The sequence below is a fragment of the Nannospalax galili genome, unplaced genomic scaffold (genome assembly GCF_000622305.1).
Source record: "Nannospalax galili isolate Female #2095 unplaced genomic scaffold, S.galili_v1.0 scaffold960, whole genome shotgun sequence".
Classification (NCBI taxonomy): domain Eukaryota; kingdom Metazoa; phylum Chordata; class Mammalia; order Rodentia; family Spalacidae; genus Nannospalax; species Nannospalax galili.
This window is the reverse complement of record NW_008348313.1, coordinates 2,827,738-2,845,478: the sequence shown is the minus strand read 5'-3', so window position 1 is coordinate 2,845,478 and position 17,741 is coordinate 2,827,738. Positions and strand designations below refer to the sequence as shown.

The 17,741-nt window shown below is 48.5% G+C and overlaps 1 protein-coding gene across 2 annotated transcripts; it reads right to left on the bottom strand.

Moving 5' to 3' along the window:
* Positions 1-1,021: 1,021 nt before the first annotated feature.
* LOC103743723 (sialic acid-binding Ig-like lectin 12) lies at positions 1,022-13,801 on the bottom strand. Of its 2 annotated transcripts, XM_008845181.3 has the most exons (7): positions 13,338-13,801; positions 12,880-13,146; positions 12,606-12,653; positions 11,086-11,343; positions 9,652-9,745; positions 9,261-9,342; positions 1,022-1,425 (listed from the first exon to the last, which is right to left on the bottom strand). In XM_008845181.3, the coding sequence occupies exons 1-7, from the start codon at positions 13,762-13,764 to the stop codon at positions 1,234-1,236; spliced, it is 1,368 nt and encodes a 455-aa protein (XP_008843403.1). In that variant the 5' UTR covers positions 13,765-13,801; the 3' UTR covers positions 1,022-1,233. The 2 variants fall into 2 exon arrangements, with proteins under 2 accessions (XP_008843403.1, XP_008843405.1); XM_008845183.3 differs by lacking the exon at positions 11,086-11,343.
* Between the last annotated feature and the right edge of the window lie 3,940 nt (positions 13,802-17,741).

Genomic DNA, 17,741 nt, shown 5'->3' with positions numbered 1-17,741 from the left:
CATATGAATGGATATGCCACTCTTAGGCACCTGAGCACCTGTTAATGGGTATTTGGGTATTTGGGTTGCAGACAGGGGTCTCACTACAGCCCAGGCTGGCCTTGAACTCTCCTCCCCTGCCTCTCAACCTCTCCATGCTGGGATTACAGACCCCCACCACCAGGATTGGCTCACTCTCCCCTTAAAAATTTTTAAAGTTTCTCTCTCTCTCTCTCTCTCTCTCTCTCTCTCTCTCTCTCTCTCTGTGTGTGTGTGTGTGTGTGTGTGTGTGTGTGTGTGTGTGTGTGAAGCACCTGCAGAGGCCAGAAGAGGGCATTGGATCTCTTGGAGCTGGAATTGTCTGACTTGGGGTGCTGGGACCTGAACCTAGATCCTCTGTAAGAGCAGCCAGTGCTCTTAACCACTGAACCATCTCTCCAACCCTTATCAATCATGTTTTTTATAATACATCTTTTCTCATGTATCATGTATCTGTCATCTATCTATCCACTCTCTCTCTCTCTCTCTCTCTCTCTCTCTCTCTCTCTCTCTCCACCCACCTGTCTATGGTTTGAATATACAGTGTCCCCTGCATGTTCATGTATTTGAACACTTGGTCTCCAACTGGTGCCGCTGCTTTTCAGGGTCACGGACCCTTCCAGACTTGTGGCTTAGCTGGTATAAGCAGGTTGCTGGGGTTGGGCTTCAAAGTGACATCTTCTGGCTCTGACCTGAGCTGCCACATGTGCCCACTGCTGTGAACTGCACCTCACCTTCCCCACCGTGATAGAACGAAACAATGAGCCGCCTTCTGTTGAGGGTTTTGTCACAGCAACGGAGACGCAACTAATACATAAGACACAAGAGGAAAAAGACGTCTACTGAGGGAAAAAAGGAGAGGCGACTCATGGGAACGTAGTGAGGGTGCGGTCAGAGGACACGAAACACTGCATGGAGATATCGTTATGAAACCTATTGCTTTGTAATCAATATATGAATCACTTTTAAAAAATTAAATTTAAATTTAAAAATCACACTCCCAACTTACAGGATACAGCAGAGATTGTCAGAGGCTGGGGGTTGGGTGGGCAGGGAAACGAGGCAGTCGGAGGAGCAAGCCTGACCTGTGTGACCCAAGGAGCAGCTCTAAAATCCTGCTCGGCATGGAACCCAGGGCCAGCCAGGCTCTGACGTTTCCTCCATCTTGTGTTCCCTGCATGCTACCCCAGCTGTGCACCACCCCCACCCTGAAGGTCACTTATGAGGCTTTATCTCTGAGTAGTCGGTGGTGCTGTCCAGCTGCCCCTTTGGGTTCCTGGGCTTCATCTCATGGAAGCTGAGGGATGCGTAATGCACCTCTTCGTCCTCTGTGGAGGAGGGGGCGGCCTTGGCTGTGGGACGCTGGGATACAGAGTTGTCATCTGTTTGGGGTTCAACTAGGGGACTCTGTGAATAGAGAGAGGAAAGGGGGGGAGTCAGGGGAGGGCAGAGGGAAAAGGTAGAGTCCAGGTGGAAACCCCGAGCTCCTCCATCCACTTATCCAGACACATTTTTATTTTTAAATTTTAATTTACTTATGTGTAAGTGTTTTGCCTGCACATATATAAGTACACCTATGTCATGCAATGCCCACGGATATCAGGGTGTCAAATCCCTTGGAACTGGAGTTAGATACAATTGTTAGCCACCATGTGGGTGCTCAGAACTGAACCTGGGTACTCTGCAAGAGCAGCCAGTGCTCTTAACCAGTGACTCATCTCTCTAGCCCCTCCCCTCCCATGTGCTTTTTTATTTTATGTGTATGCCTGCATATATGTAAGTGCACCTGTATTGTGCAATGGCCATGGAAGTCAGAAGAAGGTATTGGATTTCCCTGGCACTGGAACTGTAGTTAAGGATGGTTGTTAGCTGCCATGTGGGTGTTGGGAATCAACCCAGGTCCTCTGCAAGAGCAGCCAGTGCTCTTAACCCAAGTCATCCCTCTTGTCACATCAGGATATAATTTTTGTTTCTATTTTATAGCTCTGAAGCTGGGTCTGAAATAAGCAAGTGGCTCTCCCAGACTCCCTGACAGTCAGTGCACAGCTGTAATCTCCTCTCATGAAAGAGAGGCAGGAGGATCACTGATTTGGAGGCCAGCCTGGACTACATAGTGAGTTTTAGGACCCCATCTCAAAATAAAAAGTAAAAGAAAACCAAAACCAAAACAAAAGTAAAAACAAAAATCTCCCTGGTAAAGCCAGGACTTGGTGCACTCAGGAGGCAGAGGCAGAGGATCACCAAAAGTGAGTTCCAGGCCAGCCTGGACTATGTAATGAAACATTGAAACAAAAAAAGAAAAAAGTTACCCTATAGCCCCAGCTGGCCTGGAACTCACTATGTAGACCAGGCTGGCCTTGAACTCACAAGAGACCTGCCTGCCTCTGCCTCCCAAGTGCTGGAATTAAAGGCGTGCACTACCACATCTGGCTCAATAAATAAAATACTTTTAAAAACCCATGAGGTGATCCAGTTCTTTCTGATGCCAAAGCTCAGTGTCCTACTAAAGATTTATATCCTACATGTGAGATTCTCAACTGGATATTGGTATACCAAGGCAGATGTGAGAGACATGGAACATGGCCTCTTTTTTATTTTTATTTTTTGATGTGTCTGTGTGTGCACATATGTGTGTTGAGACCGGAAGCTGACATCAGTAGTCTTCCCATATAGCTCTCCTGAAGGGGCTGTGAAATAGTGTTCCAAAATATGCTTGGTAAATTTAGCCAAACCTTGGACATGTATGCCTGGGGAGCCTTGTCGCATGAGAAAGTTCATACAGGAATGCCTGCTGAGGAACTGTCTCTGGAATGCAGGTAGTCCTCTAGTTTCTCAGGAGACACTTTTATCTCTCAAGGCATATTATGGTGGTACTGTTATTCTAGTCATATTTTGCTTCACTGCTATATTCCAACCTCTTTATTATTATTCACTGTCCTGTAAACTTTCAACTGCAGCTCTGATGATTACGAGAATAAAGCAGAGTTGCACGCACTTTCTCTGCTTTTGACACTCCTGCGTAGATGATGGAATAAGGGTAAAGAAATAAAACCACATGAGTCCCCTGGCCTTTTTTCAGTTCTGTGTAATCCATTTAGCCTGCTGAGGTCAGAAGAGGGTATCAGATCCCCTGGAACTGGAGTTACAGATGGTTGTTAGCTGCCATGTGGATGCTGGGAACTGAACCTGTGTCTTCTGCAAGAACAGCCAGTGCTCTTAACCACTGAGCCATCTCTCCAGTTCCTCTACCTTATTTTTTAATTTTATTTTTATTTTATGTGTATGAGTGTTTTGCCTGCATGTAAGTGCACCAAGTGCGTGCAATGCCTGTGGAGGCTGGAAGAGGGCATTAGTTCCTCTGAAACTGGAATTATGGATGGTTCCATTAGCTGCCATGTGGGTGCTGAGAACTGAACCCAGGTCCTCCATAAGAGCAGCCAGTGCTGTAACCACTGATCAATCTCTCCAGCTCCATCCACCTTGTTTTTTAACACAGAGTCTTTCTGAGCCCAAACCTGGAGCTTGCCAGTTAGGCCAAACAAAATAAATAAATGCAATAAAATTTAAATAAAGAAAACTCATAAGTCAAAAAAATTATAAATCAAAACATTGTGACCCTAGAGTATCTGTACTTAAACCCTCAGCCCCTTGTCTAACCATCCACAAAACAATATATTTGGGGCTGGAAAGATGGCTCAGCGGACCTTTGACTTATCTTCACATAGATGAAACTGGTAAAAGAAAGGAGCCAGGGTCTCCTTCCAAGCCCATGTGACCCCTGAGGAACAGATCCTCAAATAACCTTAAGTGTAAAAATAAATTGATTTATTTGGGTCAACCGTATGGTCTTAAACACCCAAAAGGAAAGTATAACAAAAGAGTAAAGTCATCAGTATATTGCTTTAAGAGTTCAAGGGATTGCACTTCCCAGACATTAGGCTTAAGTCTATATAAAAAGTTATTTAGAGCCAAGCATGGTGGCACATGCCTTTAATCCCAGCACTCGGGAGGCAGAGGCAGGTAGATCTCTGTGAGTTCAAGGTCAGCCTGGTCTACATAGTGAGTTCCAGGACAGCTGGGGCTACAGGGAGACCCTGTCTCAAAAAGACCAAAAAAAAGTTTAGACAATTATTTCTCACTGATGATTTTGTTCTAACCAGAAAGTGCTCCTCAGATGTAAGACTTCAAATCTTGGTCTCCAATACTGTAGTGCTCACCTGTAGCTAAGGGAGACAACCAGCTATTGTTCTAAAATGATGGATAAATTTTTCTCCCCCGATCTAGAAGCCTTTGAGAGGGAACTGACACTGATTCTAACCAGTTCAACAGTTATCAAAATACCTGAGAGCAAATCCTGAATCCATTACTCTAGAGTCCAGCCTTAGAAAGCAAAAGAAAAAAGAGGAGGAATCCAATAGAGGGATGCTTTTGGAAGCCTTGGTCAAGAAATCCCAATGGACTCTCATATGAACATTGGAAAATTGCCCTGTTCTGACTTTTTTCTAGTTCCCCGTCTAGAACTTGTAATGCTAATTACTCTTGTCTTTACTTCTCCTTCACATCTCCTATTCATGATTCAAGGACTTTCTTTTCCTCCTTGAGATAAGAGTTATGCAATTTGGGAGTCTTTTAGATAGACTCACTGAAGGGGTACTCCAATTGCCTCACCCTGCGTCCCTGTTCAGCATGGAAGAAGCCAGAGCGGTCTGCGTCCCAATTCCCTATTGGCAATTTGGGTAAGCCTCTTCAGAGGATGGTGTGATAAGAATAAGAGGTAGGAATTGGCTAGGCAGTTAGGGAAAAAAGACCCCAAAGAAAAGTAGCCAGTTTCTTGGCTAAAAGTCAAAATGTCCTTGGGCCTCTTAGCTACATACTCTGTTCCAAAGGCCAAAAATTTCAAAAGTATTTGGGAACTTGTATCTAGTCCTTAAGAATTTAGGGTTACCTTTTCAGCGGGGGGAATGTTAGAGTACCCCCAAACCCCATAAAAATAAATAAATGAAAGAAGAAAAAAAAAAGAAAAGAAAAAAGTGATGGGGTGATATGGGAGGTATTGGAGTGGGCATGGATTTGATCAAAACACCTTATATGCATGTATGAAGTTCTCAATAAAGTTTTTGTAAACGTTAAAAAAAAAAAGAGTACTGGCTGCCCTTGTAGAGGATTGGGTTCTGTTCCTAGCACCCACATGGCAGCTAACAACCATCTGTAACTCCAGTTCCAGGGGCTCAGACACCCCCTCCATGTGCACATACCCCTCATACATATATAACTTTAAAAATAACGTGAATACTAATAAACAAACAGACTCAAGTTTCATTTCTCCTTCAGTGCCTCGTGGTGTCTCCTGCAGTCATCTGGCCCTCAGTGCTTGGCACCTCGCCTTCCTGTCTGCTCAAGGCAAACATCTGCCAGTCAGCCTCCAACCTCTGTCACTCCATCACCCTTGATCCTTTGCCACTTGAACCCCACGCTGTGTCCCCAGTTATCCCATGCATCTTGGCTCCCCAAGCCATCTAGTAACCTTCCACAAGCATCCATCCAAGTCACAGTTACATCGCTTCTCTAGTTTCTTCTTGTGCTCCCCATGGTGAGTGAGCTTAGGCATGATTTTCACACTCAACTTCTCCAAAATCACTTCCTCTGCTGGCTCTCCTTCCCCTATGTTGTCAGACAGGCCCCTCACTGCTCTCCTCCTCCATTCCCTGGCTGACTCCTGTTTCTAAAAACTGTTATCTGCCCCATCCTCTTGCCTGAAACATCCAAATGACAGTGTCTCTGTCATCAATAAACAAAATGACCATCAACCTACAGAAAATATTTAGGGGCTAGACATCTGGTAAGGGACTAATAACCAGAGTAGATAAAGAATGTCCATAATTCAACCGCAACAAATACACTCCAACTAGGAAATCAAAGAACCTGAATAGCTTCTCTAGAAGATACACAAGTGAAGAGATGGTCACTGTCATTAATTATCACAGAAATGCAAATTAAAACCATAAAGAAGAGGCTGGAGAGATGCTCAGCAGTTAAGAGCATTGTTGCTCTTGTAGAGGACCCAGGTTCAGTCCTCAGGTACCCTCATGGCAGTTAAAAACCATTTGGAACTCCAGTTTCAGGGGATCCAACACCCACATGCACATGGGTATGCTTAGATACATGCAGGCAAAACACTCATACACATAAAATAAAAATAAATAAATAAAAACTTTAAAACCACAAAGAAATAGCACCTGGCATTCATTAGGATTCTGCTATTAAAATACTATGAAACAAAACAAAACGGAAAATAGTGTGTGCCAAATCGGGATTCCTTGTGCACTTTTCGTGTAAATGTAAAATGGCTCAGACAGTGGAAAACAGTGGGACAGATTCTTAGGAAGCTAAAAGTAGAGCTGTATGACCCAAAAATATGGGTATATAGCCAAAAACTTGAAATATCATCCTGAACATCTACCATTTGTACTCGCTGTAGTGCTTCCTACAAGAGCAAACAGAAGCTGCTCAGGTGTTGCCTGAAACCGTGGTACATACATGTGTAGTGGAATATTACTAACATTAAAAAAGAAAGAAACCTTGTCACATGCTACAACATGGGCAGGCCTTGAGCACACACGTTAAATGAAATAAGCCGTTAACCAAACGACAAATATGGTATGGTTCCATTTGTGAGGTACCCAATAGTCAAACTCACCCAAATGGAAAGCAGAATAAAAATGCCAGGGGCTAAGAGGGAGGGGGAAGCCACATGAGTCATTGCTCAATGTGTAGTTTTAGTTTTGCAAGATGATAAAATCCTAGGCAACTGTTGCACACAAGTGCATACTTTAAAATGGTGAAGATGGTAAATTGTATGCTACATGGGGTAACGTGTCTATAGCATAGATAATAGAAGATTCATGGTAGATAGATTATATACATTGCTAGATAGACATCATCAATATAGACAGATTAGATAGATGATAGATAGATGATTGATAGATAGAGATAGATAGATGATAGATAGATAGATAGATAGATGATAGATATATGTGTAGACATCATCAATAGATATATAGATAGGTAGATAGATAGATGATAGATGATAGATGATTGATAGATGATAGATAGATAGATAGATAGATAGATAGATAGATAGATAGATAGATAGATAGATAGGGCTGGGGATGTGGCTCAGTTGGTGGAGTGCTTGCTTAGCATACATGAAGCCCTGAGTTCCATTCCCAGCACCACAGTGGTGCACACTGTCATCCCAGCACTCAGGAGTTAAAGGCAGGAGGATCAGAAATTCAAGGTCTTCTTGACTACACAAGAATTTAAAGCCAGACTAGGATACATGAGACCCTGTCCCAACAAAAAGAATAGATAGTGGGGTGGGCTGAAGAGATGGCTCAGCAGTTAAGAGGACCTGCTGCTCTTGCAGAGGACCCGAGTTCTCCAGTTCCAGGGGAATTCAATGCCCTCTTCCGACCTCCGCAGCGTTGCACGACACAGGTGCGCTTACATACTTATAGGCTATAGAACACTCATACGCACAAAATAAAAATAATAAATAAAATATTTTTAGAAGGACAGATTGATAGACAGATACAGCTATACAGATGGCAAATCGCTGTAGATTAATAGCTAGATGGATATTGACAGAGTTCACTAGTTAGAGGATAATATAGATAGGTAGACAGACAGATGCCAGCAAGCTACACAGACAGAAGGTAGATGGATAGGTGATCAATAGATGATAGAGTTTGCTAACTAGACAAGGGATAACATAGGTAGACAGACAGACAGACACTAGCAAGGGTAGGGAAGAACCAAACCACACAGCCTGTCTCCTAGCACTTCCTAGTCTCCATGCCTTCCGTTTCCCCAACACTGTCTCTACCCTTTCTATTGTGTTCACTTAGGACTGTTTGGGTGGTTTGATGATATGCCTGTCTTTAGAATAAATCATGACTAACCCTAAGGTTCTGTCGGATTCTTAAAGATGGGTCCCTGGCACTGACTGCTGGCCTCTTGGGACATTCTTGTCATTTTCCAAGCGGATACAAGGATACACACGGCTGGGGTAATGACTCAGTGGTTAAGTACTTGCAGTGTAAGCATTGAGGATCAGAGTTTGGAGCCCTGGAACTGATGTGAATGTTGGGTGGGTGAAGCAGCCCACCTGTAATTCCAGACAGAAGACAGAGACAGGGCATCCCCAGAGGAGACTAGCCTCATCAGTGAACTCTGGGTTTGACTGAGAGACCGAGTCTATGAATAAGGTGGAAGAGCAGTGGAAGATGGTTTCTGATGTCAACCTCAGGCCGCCTGCACACACACTCATGTGCACCCACATACATACATATGCAAACATGCATACAAAAATGCACACTACACCCCCCCCACACACACGATGGACAAAGAAGAGAAAATATACATGGAATTCTGTGCTCAGAACCTCCCAGAAGCACGAAAAACCTTCCTGTGGTTGAGAACAGAGAGAATTCCAGTGTGGACAGAACAGCAGCACCCACCGAGACCAGCAAAGGTTCAGCGAGGTGCCAGGGCTGGGGGGATGCTCAATCAGTAACATGTTTGCGTGAGGACCCCAGTTTGTAAAAAGGCCAAGTTTAGCCAGGCATTGTGATGCTCACCTTAAATCCCAACACTCAGGAGGCAGAGGCAGGTGGATCACTGTGATCTACACAGCCAGTTTCAGACCAGCTGGAGCTGCAGAGAAACACTAACGCCTGTCCCCCCAACAAAAGGAAAAAGGCCAGACTTGGTGATCCAGGCTTATAATCCAGCACTGGAGTGGGGAACACCAGAGGGGGAGAGGGAGGAGGGGGAGGAGAGAGGATGAAGGAGGGGAGGGAGATGTGAGCAGAGAAGGGAGAGAGAGAAGTGGGAAGGGAGGAGGACAAAGGGAGGGAGGGGGAGACAGACAGTCATGGTGGGGTCAAGAGGCAGAGGGCCTGAGCCTGTTCTTGTTCTGAGGAGGACACTGGACCCAAAGCCGTGGAATTTAAGCACGAACAGAGGAAAAGGAAGGCAGAGCAGAGCTAAGTCCTCCTCAGAGCCCGCCCAAGGGACAGCAGAGAGGAGGGGGCTGTCCGCAGCCAGCGACCTGGGAAACCGGCAGGAGAGGCAGACGGAACAACTTGGACCATCCTCAGAGCATCAATCCGGGGAGCCACCGCGGGGAGACGTTAAGTGGGAGGATGCTGGGCTTCGACATAGGTACCCCAATCCCTCACCTGAGAAACCGAGCCCTTGAGGGTATTTGGATCCTGTGCCCCGGCTGCTCGACTGGCTGACTTCCTCCTGCAGGACCGCGCCCTGAATGGGGCACAGCACAGTCTGTTAGTGTGGGCAGATGAGGGCTCAGGGCGCAGACTCCCCCCGACCCTCTCCTGTTAGTGGCTGGAGGGTGGTCACGGAGGTCCCGTGGCAGAGGCTTCTGTGTTGAGAAGGTGGCTTCCACCCTTGAGGACAGCGGGGCCCCAGGGTTGCGGGACACACGGACCATGCGCCTGGACCACAGTTCCCCTTGGCCCACTAGGTCCTTCTAGCTCTGGCCTCAGGGTCAGGCACCGGCTTCTCCCTCACCACCCCGGGTTCTCTCTCCCACTCGAGGTCGGTGCTCACGCCAGGAGGACTAAGCAGAAGGACAGGAAAAGGAAGGTTGTGGCTCCCGCGCCCATGAAGACTCCGAGCACCATTCTGGATGAAACCGCAGTGCCTGTGAATGGACGAGACTCTGAGGAACCACCGCTCTTCTCTCACCCATCCCAGCCCCCTGGGAACCTCCACTTCAGGCCTCGTCCACTCCTCACTCAGACACCAAGAGCAGGGACCCAACAGGGACCCAAGTGGAGGGGACAGGGGTCAGGACTAGATGGAGCAGAGGGGTGAAGGAGCTGGGCTGCAGTTTGTCTTGATTTAGAGTTTAGTGTTTTGTTCAACATAGAATTTATTCTATATTTATATTTATGTAGCTATATTTAAGTTTTCAATTTTAAAAATATTTGTTTACGTTGGGGGGGCAGTTGAGATAGAGCCTCACTATTTAGTCCTGGCTAACCTGGAACTCACTATATACACCAACTCATAGAGATATGCCTGCCTTTGCCTCCCAAGTGCTAGGAGTAAACATGAATACCACAACACCAGCAATACATAGGAATGTAGCTCAGTAACACTGGCGAGCATGTGCTGGGACCTCAGCTCCAACCCCAGCATCACAACAAAGCAAGCCTTTCTCCATCCCCAGCCAGGTGTGAGGAAGAATGTGTGTCATTTCGGCCTTTGAGACTGAGGCAGGGGGATGACAGGTTCAAAGCCTGCCTGGTCTATGGAGCTCAAGGTCAGAGGGGCAACTTAGCAAGACTCTGTCTCAAAATAAAAATTAAAAAGAGGGCTGGGATGTGACTCAGTGCTAGAGCCCCTGCCTAGAATCCTCCAGTGAGGGGCTGGGGTGTGGCTCAGTGCTAGAGCCCCTGCCTAGGATCCCCCAGTGAGGCGCTGGGATGTGGCTCAGAGTTAGAGCCCCTGCCTAGGATTCCCCAGTGAGGGGCTGGGGTGTGGTTCAGTGGTAGAGCCCCTGCCTAGGATCCCCCAGTGAGGGGCTGGGTATGGCTCAGGAGTAGAGCCCCTGCCTAGGATCCCCCAGTGAGGATCTGGGGTGTGTCTCAGAGGTAGAGCCCCTGCCTAGACTCCCCCAGTGAGGGGCTGAGGTGTGGCTCAGTGGTAGAGCCCCTACCTAGACTCCCCCAGTGAGGGGCTGGGATGTGTCTCAGAGGTAGAGCCCCTGCCTAGCAGATGCAGGGATATAAGTCTAGGATCTAGAGTCTTTTCAGTGCCCCCATCACCATATTGATTTGATTCTTGAGTTGATTCTTGTTTGTGGTCATACTGTTTTAGTTGGATTTTCCCTTAAGTTTTGCACACAGGGCAAGCGCCTCCCACCCCCTATTCTTGCAACAGCCAAGACTTTGTGTCTCCAGTATGCCCAAGTCCCAGTCCCTGTGGCAGGGCAGATGCTGTGTCCTCCTGACCAGCTCCCACCCACAGGCCACTCACTCTGCGAGGACAGGCTCAGGGATAGTTGTTGGGAGCCCACGTTGTTCTGAGCTTGGCAGCTGAGCAGTCCTCCCTGCCTAGTGTGCGCTGGAGACAGCTCCAGCAGACCAGGGTTGGGCAGCTGCGAGGGACACAAGCTCACATTCTCCCAGGTCCAGCTCAGCTTGGCAGAGGGATAGCTGTCCGCGTCACAGAGGAGACGCAGAGACTGGCCCTCAGGGACAGATAAAGATGAACCATTTTCCTGGACTGTGGAGGCTAGAGAGAGAGAGGTTGGAAGGGGATCCAGAGAGAGGGGACTGACAGACAGACAGGGACTGAGGACAGGAAGATGCACACTTTCACCCATCACCAGCAGGAATCTAAACTCGTCTGATTTCAATGTGAATAACTTGATCATAAGTTTCAAAATTAGAAAGAAAATGTGACCCAACTATACATATTGGTTTTCTGTTTTGTTTTTAAACATTAAATTTTTTAAAATTTATTTTATTTTATTATTTTAATTTTTTAATGTGTATGAGTGTAATGTCCTGGGAGGTCAGAAGAGACTGTTAGATTCCCCTGGAACTGGAGTTATAGACGGTTGTTAGCTACTGTGTAGGTGCTGGGAACTGAACCCGGGTCATCTGCAAGAGCAGCCAGTGCTCTTCTACGCTAAGCCATCTCTCCAGCCCATGTTTTGTATTGCTTTAAAACAAAGTCTTATTATGTAACCCTGGCTGGCCTGTAATTTGCTACATAGACCAGGCTGGCCTTGAATTCAGAGATGCCTCTCCCTCTGCCTCTCCAAAGTTGAGATTAATGGAATGTACCACCAGGCATGGCCAGCTGTACATTTTGAATTTAGGAGTTTTGTGTGTGTGTGTGTGTGTGTGTGTGTGTGTGTGTGTGTGTGTGTTTATTGCAGTCTTATGTAGCCAAGGCTAGCCTTAAAATCACTATGTAGCCAAGAATGACCTTGAACTCCTGATTCTTCTGCCTTCCCATCCTCAGAGCTGGGATGACAGGTGTGCACCACCACACCTGATTTATGCAGTGCTGGGGATGGAACCCAGGGCTCTGTGTCTGTTAGGCAAGCACTCTGCCCACTGAGCTAACATCCCCTGCATGAAGGAGAGTCAAACACACACACACACACACACACACACACACACCACTCATGCATAAAAGTAAAAGACTATTCACTGTATGCTAGCAGAATAAAACCAGTGGCACTCCAATCATTGCTATTGGGTGCAGGGAAAGGCAGAGGCTGTAGGCAGCCCCAAATGGATGAGGGTCTGGAATACCTGTTTCTGCTGTGTGTGCACTGCTCTGGACTTGTGGGGGCTGAGGGGCATGTACAGAGTCTGGAGGTGTGAGGGGTAGGTAAGGACTCATTCTCAAACACCTGAGAGACCTTCAGAGAGGAGGGGCCACTGGTTCCTCAACAAGGAGCCTCTGTCTCCAGGGTGAGTCCAGCCCCTGCTTTACCTAAACATGTACTATCCCCCCTGACCCAGGATTGCCCCTCCTACCTGGACCAGTTCTTTGGTAGATGGTCACAGTTAGATTCCTTGGAGCATCTGTGAAAGGATGACACAGAGGACCCATCAGTGGAAAGGCTGGGTGGACATCTACCCTCTGTCCCCAGGAGCTGACCAGGTGGGGATGGTGGGCTCCATCTGGTTCCATCTGGTCCTGACCTGCCCCCAATCGTTATTCAGTGATTCATGTCCTGACCTTGACCCCTTCCTCCCTTTCTTAGGGACCTCTCTCCATCAGAGTCACAATATCCCAGCCCAGCCTCACATGACACATTGAGATGGACGGTCCTTTCTGTGCTCACATTAGCCCCAGGCAGGGTCACCTGACAGGTCAGGTTGGTGCCATGGTCCTGGGGCTGCAGGATGAGGGTCAGCACGGAGGAGGAGTCAAAGGGTGACACAGAAGTCCCAGTCCAGGAGAAGGTGGGGGGTGTCCCCCTTGCACAGGCCCAGGGTGCAGAACAGGTCAGGTTGCTAGGAAGGCCAGCCTTCAGGGTCTCCGGCATGAGGATGTGGGGGGTGTTGGTGAGGGCTGGTGAGGAGAAGGGAACACACAGGATCAGGAGGGTGAGGTGCGACTATGGGGGAATCCCAGGCTCTGATCCAGCTCTTCCCCTGTCCTGAAGCTCCAGCCCCAGCTGCTCCAAGGACGGGTCCCATCCCAGCCCCGCCCTGTGTCTCTCATGACTTCCCCCTGTGGCCACTCTGCAGCCAATGACTTACCTGCCACATGCACAGTCAGCTTGTTCCTAGCATAACTATACTTTGTCTGTCCTCTCTCCAGTCGAAAGAAGTACAATCCTGCGTCCGTCTTCCTGACATCTCTGATGTCCAGGGAGCAGTTGTTCTTCTTCAGGTCCCCGAGCAGGAGGAATCGGCCCTGGGTCTCCCCCTGTACTGGTTTCTGTGGGTTGTTTGTGGCCACTGGACGGTCTCGGTCTGTTTTGGCCCCTTCCCGAAACCAATATCCATGAACGGGGTCTGAGCCAGTCCAGTGCTCCTTGGGGTAGGAGAACTCACAGGGCACAAGGACACACAGGCCCTCCTGCACAGTCACCTCCCTTGTCACCTCTAGGCTGAAACCCTCCAGGGTGTCCTTCCCACCCTCTGTCCCCTTCATCCCCCAGAGCAGCAGCGACAACAGCAGCATGTCTGGCTGCAGCTGCAGGGCCACCAGGGGAAGTTGGTGGCTCTGGACTCTTCTCTGAGGAACTAAGAGATGCAGGACATGGAGGAGCCCACAGGAAGCAGGGCGAGGGCAGGGCAGTGGCCGCCTCAGGGGAGGAGCTTCCCACCCAGGCCCTGTCCAGGCTGTCAGCCCTCGAAGACCAGCGGCCTCCTACCCAGGTCCGCTTCTGAAGCAGGGGAGGGTGAGAGGCTCTTAAACTCCACCCCCACCCCCAGACAATCCCGTCTCTTCCCTCCCTATACACATTGGCCCTTGGGTGACATTTTCTGCACTGTGAAAATGAGTCTCCTCTGATTAGACCTTTGCATCTCCCCTGAGGCTGATAGCATTGAAGTTAGGGGTGGGACTCAGGGGTGGGGGACACAAGAAGTCCAGTCTGGGGAGCAGCAGCCTCTCTCCCCTCCTACAGCAGCCTGCTGTGGCCACACCCTCTCCGCATAGTGACTTAGGCCCTGCCCCCAAGGCCTCACTGTCCAGTAGGCGCTTGATAGAACTTGGGGCCTCTGGGGCACCACATGGGGAGTCGGGGGGGGGGCAACAAATTTAGGGTCCCTGGGTATTTTTGTTTATTCATGTTCCCAATCTCCTCTCTCTTTCTTGGGTCCTACATTGGTGTATGGGGGAGGAGAGACAAAGAAGCCTGTTAGTGCTGACCTTGGAAACTACAACACAGATTTCTGCCAGGATGGACTTCATGCTAAGGACGGAATTCAGGGCCTCCCACATGCTAAGCAGGTGCCCTAGCCTTGAGTCATACGCCCCAGTCCCTCACTAGGGAATTCTAGGCAGGGGTTCCACCACTGAGCCACACCCCAGCCCCTCACTGGGGGATCCTAAGCAGGGACTCTACCCCTGAGCCACACCCCAGCCCCTCACTGGGGGACTCTAGGCAGGGGCTCCACCACTGAGCCTCACCCCAGCCCACCAATATATATTTCCTCCCTGCTGTTCTCTGCCGCTGCCCCCTTGTCCAGAGGGTGACTGGTTTGCTCAGGGATCCCTGGAAATCCGTGTGAGCAGAGGACCTGGAACAAGGAGCCCAGCCTCCTACCATCGGCAGCTCCTAGAAGAAACACACACTTCAATTCAATAGACATGACTGTGCTTCACTTGTGGTGGGAGCTGGGAGGAGGCGGGTATGGTCCTAAGTGGAGCCTCCTTTGACTCATGTTAGTTTTCCTTGAAACATGTTTTGGGTGAAGAAAATGTCCAACGTTTCAGTCAAAGTCTCTCTAAAGAACAGCTCAGCGATTTACCACACAATGACTATCCACGATGCTGGCCCGGTGAGCCCTCCGGGACACAGCAGCTCCCGTCTCCTATTCCACACCTGTTCTTCCAAGGAGACCCTGAGGACCCTGAGCATCACAGAAATGTTCCCAGCCTTTGCTTCGCAGGGTCGTCTGCATGCCACCTGGAGCTCTGTAGCTTTGCACGTGTTTGTCTCAGTACCGTATGTGTACAAGCTTAGCCTGTATTCTTTTACTCCATTTCATGAATCTGCCCAACTGTAACCTGAATGAAAGTTGTTGTCTGTGACAACAGAAATGGCAAGGTGTGCAGTTCACAAATGCCTGGCCACTGTCCCCAATACACACACACACACACACACACACACACAGACACATGCACACACACACACGCACCATGCAAATACACACATATACACGCATATACACACAGACCACACAAACATACACACAAACCTCACAGATACATACAGACATGCACACACATATACACATGCACACATATACACACATACACACCCAGCACACACTACACCACACATATACACACACATACACATGCACACACATACATACCCAGCACACACTACACCACATATATAACACACATACACACATGCACATACACACACTGCACAGATACACACAGATCACACACATACATGCACACACACCACACATACACCACACACATATACACACCACAGAATACATACACCACACACCTAACACATGCATACATGTATATGCATACATACATACCACACACACATATACACATTCATACACACACCACACCCACACCCACATTTGTACACACACCACACACATACCCACACCACACACACATGAACACATATGCACACATACACACCCAGCACACACTGCACCACATATATACACATACACACATGCACACACATACATAACCACACACATATACACAGCACACACAATACATACACCACACATCTAACACCTAACACATGCACATATGTATATGCATACATACATACCACACACACATATACACATTCATACACACACCACACACACCCACATTCGTACACACACCACACACACACACATTTATACACCACACACACCCACATTTGTACACACACCACACACACCCACATTCGTACACACACCACACACATACCCCCCCACATGCACCATACACAGGTGCACACACAGCTTACTCAGGCACACACACAGCTTACATCGACACTTCCCGAGTCGTCACCCGGCACCTTTCACACTCTTCCCCAAACTCTTTCCCAATAGCAGCAGCTACAGCAACTCCACGATCAGAAGGGCTGGGCCATCACCCGCCTGTCCCCCGTTGCCCACAGTTTGCACAGAAAAGCAGAACAGGAGACTCAACGAAGACTCTGAGACTCTGTTCCCAAGAGAGGAACTTATGACGCTCAGCGCACGAGAGGGGAGCGGCCCCGTGGTGACACTTCTCTATTTTCAGGGGTTGCTGGTTCCAGGGTGCAAATGCTAAGTCTGAATCCTTGAGCCCCTCTATGTGTCGAGATTCCCACCCCCAAGGCTTGTTAAATAGAGGCGGGGAGTCTGTGTGTGTGCACTCGGAGGCCAGAGGCTGACTTTGGCTTCTTCCTCCATCGCCCTCCTCCTTACTTTTCAAGCAGAGTCTGTGATGGTTCATCTCAATAGTCAACTTGAGAGCTGGAATCCCCCAGGTATTGGGTTTCTGGACACACCCCTGGAGGGTTGTCTTATGTTCACTGAGGTGGGAGACCCACCCACTGTGGGTGGCCATCATCTGAGGGAATCCTCTGTAGAAACCAGGAGAGCTGAGCACTTGCACAGTGTTTGTTGCTGTCTGCATCTTGCTTGTGGATGTGACGTGGCTGCTGCTCAAGCGTCTGTTGCCTTAACTTCCCAGCCAGGGAGGACCGGTCCTTGAACTGTGAGCACAATAAACATTTCTCCCTTAAGTGGCTTTTTTCAGGGTCATGTATCACAGCAAGAGAAAAGAAAAGAAGACAGGGCCTCTTCCTGGCTGGTTGTCGAGCCCCCCTCCCTGGCTGGTTGTTGCTTGCTCCACCCCTACTCCACCACCATGGTTATCGACATGTGCTGCCACACCCAAATTCCAGGTGGATGGTGGGGATCTGACCATGTTTGTGAGGCAAGCACTTTACTCCCTGAGCCATCTCTCCAGTTCTGTGCATGTGAGTTGTTCAGGAGAGGATCAGGGGTGAGGCCCTCCCAAGTGGGACTAGTGCTCATTAAACAAGAGACTCAAGGGAGGTGGTTGGCTCCTTCTATCACACAAGAAAGCAACACCTATGGGAAGCATCATGCCTTTGCTAGACATAAAATCCGCCAGTGCCTTGATTTTGGACTTCCTAACCTCCAGTTCTATCGTTGTAAGCCACACTATTTATATTTGTATGTTGTTATAGTAACCCGATATTACCAGCACAGGGAGTGAATTGTCCAAGTCCATGGGTTCTCATGCTCCCGTCTGCACAGGGAGTCTCTTTGTCAACTTTTACCTGCTAGGATCAATTCAATGCTTATGAATTATCATCTGTCCATGGTGTGAGGGACAAGATCACGTCCATTCATTCACTCATTCATTTGGCCATTCATTCGATAGGGCACATTCACATTGTGCCCTCAGTTTTCCAGCAAAGGCAGGAAGGATAGATC